A 2,776-nucleotide genomic window follows, 5' to 3' on the forward strand; every position below is an offset into this window, starting at 1 on the left:
CTGAAGAGGGCGAGTTCATGGCTTGTAGCCCCGTCGCTTTGGACGAGAGCGACCCGGACTGGTGCAAAACGGCATCGGGGCACATAAAGAGACCGATGAACGCGTTCATGGTGTGGTCCAAGATCGAGCGGAGAAAAATCATGGAGCAGTCCCCGGACATGCACAACGCGGAGATCTCCAAGCGCCTGGGCAAGCGGTGGAAAATGCTGAAGGACAGCGAGAAGATCCCTTTCATTCGGGAGGCGGAGAGACTGCGGCTCAAGCACATGGCTGATTACCCCGACTACAAGTACCGTCCCAGGAAAAAGCCCAAAATGGACCCGTCGGCCAAGCCCAACGCTAGCCAAAGTCCCGAGAAAAACGCTCCCGCCAGCAGCGGCGGCAGCAAGAGCGCCAAGAGCTCCAGCAAGAAGTGCAGCAAGCTGAAAGCCTCCTCCGGCTCCTCGCCCCCCAAGCCGGGAGCCAAAACCGCCCACCACGGGGACTACGCGGGAGACGAGTACGTCTTCGGCACCCTGAAAGTGAGCAGCAAGACGGTCAAGTGTGTCTTCATGGACGAGGAGGAGGATGAGGAGGAGGACGAGGACGAGCTGCAGCTGCGGATCAAGCAGGAGGCGGAGGACGAGGACGAGGATGAGGAGCCGGGGCCACAGCAGCTGCGGCGGTACAACGTGGCCAAAGTGCCGGCCAGCCCCACCTTGAGCTCCTCGGCGGAGTCCACCGAGGGGGCCAGCCTGTACGAGGAGGTGCGGGGCGGCGCCGCGGCGGCGGGCGGCGGCAGCAGACTCTACTACAGCTTCAAGAACATCACCAAGCAGGGCCCGCCGGCGCCGAAGCAGCCGCCCGGCCTCTCCCCGGCGTCCTCCCGGTCCATCTCCACTTCGTCGGCCGGTAGCGAGGAGGCGGACGACCTGCTCTTCGACCTCAGTCTCAACTTCTCTCAGCACGGCCACGCCGCCGCCGAGCTGGGGGCGGGCGCCGCCGCCGGCAACCTCTCCCTCTCGCTGGTGGACAAGGACCTGGACTCCTTCAGCGAGGGCAGCCTCGGCTCCCACTTCGAATTCCCCGACTACTGTACCCCGGAGCTGAGCGAGATGATCGCGGGCGACTGGCTGGAAGCGAACTTCTCCGACCTGGTGTTCACGTACTGAGCGGGGGCGGCGGCCAGAGCGGGCGGCGAGAGCGGCGGAGCTGGAGCGGCGCGACGCCGGCGATGATGATGATGATCATGATAATGATTAAAAAAAAAAAGTCTTGTTTTCTTTAAAAAAAAAAAAAAATCTCGAAGTTAGTTCCGAGCCCGGGAGTTGTGATTTTATTTTTTTTATTACTTTTGTGTTTTTTTAATTTTTATTACGTTTGGTGATCACAACAACAACAGCAAAGGCAAATGGGACTGGGGGAAAAATGATACAGAAGGCGCTGTTTGAAGCTTGTCGGTCTCTGATTGAAGTCTGGAAGATGGTCTGCAAAGAAGTCTTTTGGCAGCACAACTGTTACTCAAGGGGGTTTGTGGATTTTTATTTTTTTTTTCCCGTGAGAGATCTTAACGAACTGTTCTTATTTTTTTTTTCTTTTTTTTCCGAAAGGGACCATTCAACTTTTTTTGGAGGGAGAAAACTGATGTCTTCTATGCATCCGATTCTTAACAAAGCTGCAGGGAGCTTGAAAAAATGCAGACTGTACAAACGCTTACAAATAACTGAACTGACTTAAGATCAGAGTTTACTTTTCAGATCAAATTGTTTATGGTTTTACAAATGTGATTTCTACTTGCCAACTTTTTTTTTTTTTGTAACTTGTTCCCTTATACCTCCTTGATTGAATACCAGACAGCCTAGACCTCAGTACAAAAAGGTATTGAAACATTTTTGATACATAACAGACCTCAGTCTTTTTTAAAAATTAATATATTTTCAGGCGTATTTTTGTACAGTGAAAAGGGAACATTCTTGCTGTGTTTTTTCAGTAAGACTTTTCAGGCACTTCTTCCCTTTTATTTTCTTTGTTTTTCTCTGTTTTTAGCATGCAAGTTTGTTGGTACGTTACGTCCTGGTTTTAAAAGGATTAAAATTTTAAAAAATAATCCTTGCATCTAAAGGCCTTGTGGTTTAAAAAAAAAAGAAACAAACACTTTTTTTGTACAGCTATAGTTCAGATTTGTTCAATATTTGTAGGTAAAGATTTATTGAAAATGGTGATATAGACCTCAGAGCTGTTATCTTAGTTTAAAAGATTGTATATGTACTGTACTATAGTAGGACTTTATGTATCTCATACGCTGTGATATGTGGATGGGGCCCCAGATGGAAGGTATGAAACTGGATTCTCGATTTTAGCAAAAAAAAAAAAAAAAAAGAAAAAAGGCACATAGTTTAAAAAGTTTCTCATGTTGTGCAATATAATCTAAAGTACAGACCATCTGCATATTTTGTAGCAAATGATGGCAAAAGCAGACTTGTGCACTGTCAACATCATAGCCTGGTTTTTTTTTTTTTTTTTTTAATGCTGAAAGTCTGTATCTTTACAATTTTAATAAATCAGCTGGAACTGATAGAAACTCGTATCGCAATTAGTGTCTGTAGCAGTAACGCTGGAGATGCCGTGTTGTCACCCCTCTCCCGCGGAGGCGCGGTAGCTGTAGGATGTTGTGCATGATCAGAGCTAGGGGGGAAGGAGAGTCAGGACTGCTTCTTTTTCTTTCCTCCTCTCGTCGCCTTTTTCCCACCGGCTTTGCTCCGCGGGGCCGGGGTTTGCTTGCTGCGGGCTGTCCCGG

The 2,776-nt window shown here is 48.8% G+C and overlaps 1 protein-coding gene across 1 annotated transcript; it reads left to right on the forward strand.

The window, feature by feature from the left end:
• Positions 1 to 2: 2 nt before the first annotated feature.
• SOX11 (SRY-box 11) lies at positions 3 to 2,412 on the forward strand (the record flags this gene model as incomplete). The annotated part of the gene is made up of 1 exon (XM_017744905.1): positions 3 to 2,412. A coding segment is annotated over one exon (1,149 nt), but the record flags the coding sequence as incomplete, so codon positions are not given.
• Between the last annotated feature and the right edge of the window lie 364 nt (positions 2,413 to 2,776).

The sequence above is a fragment of the Corvus brachyrhynchos genome, unplaced genomic scaffold (assembly GCF_000691975.1).
Source record: "Corvus brachyrhynchos isolate BGI_N302 unplaced genomic scaffold, ASM69197v1 scaffold116, whole genome shotgun sequence".
In the NCBI taxonomy this organism is placed as follows: Eukaryota; Metazoa; Chordata; class Aves; order Passeriformes; family Corvidae; genus Corvus; species Corvus brachyrhynchos.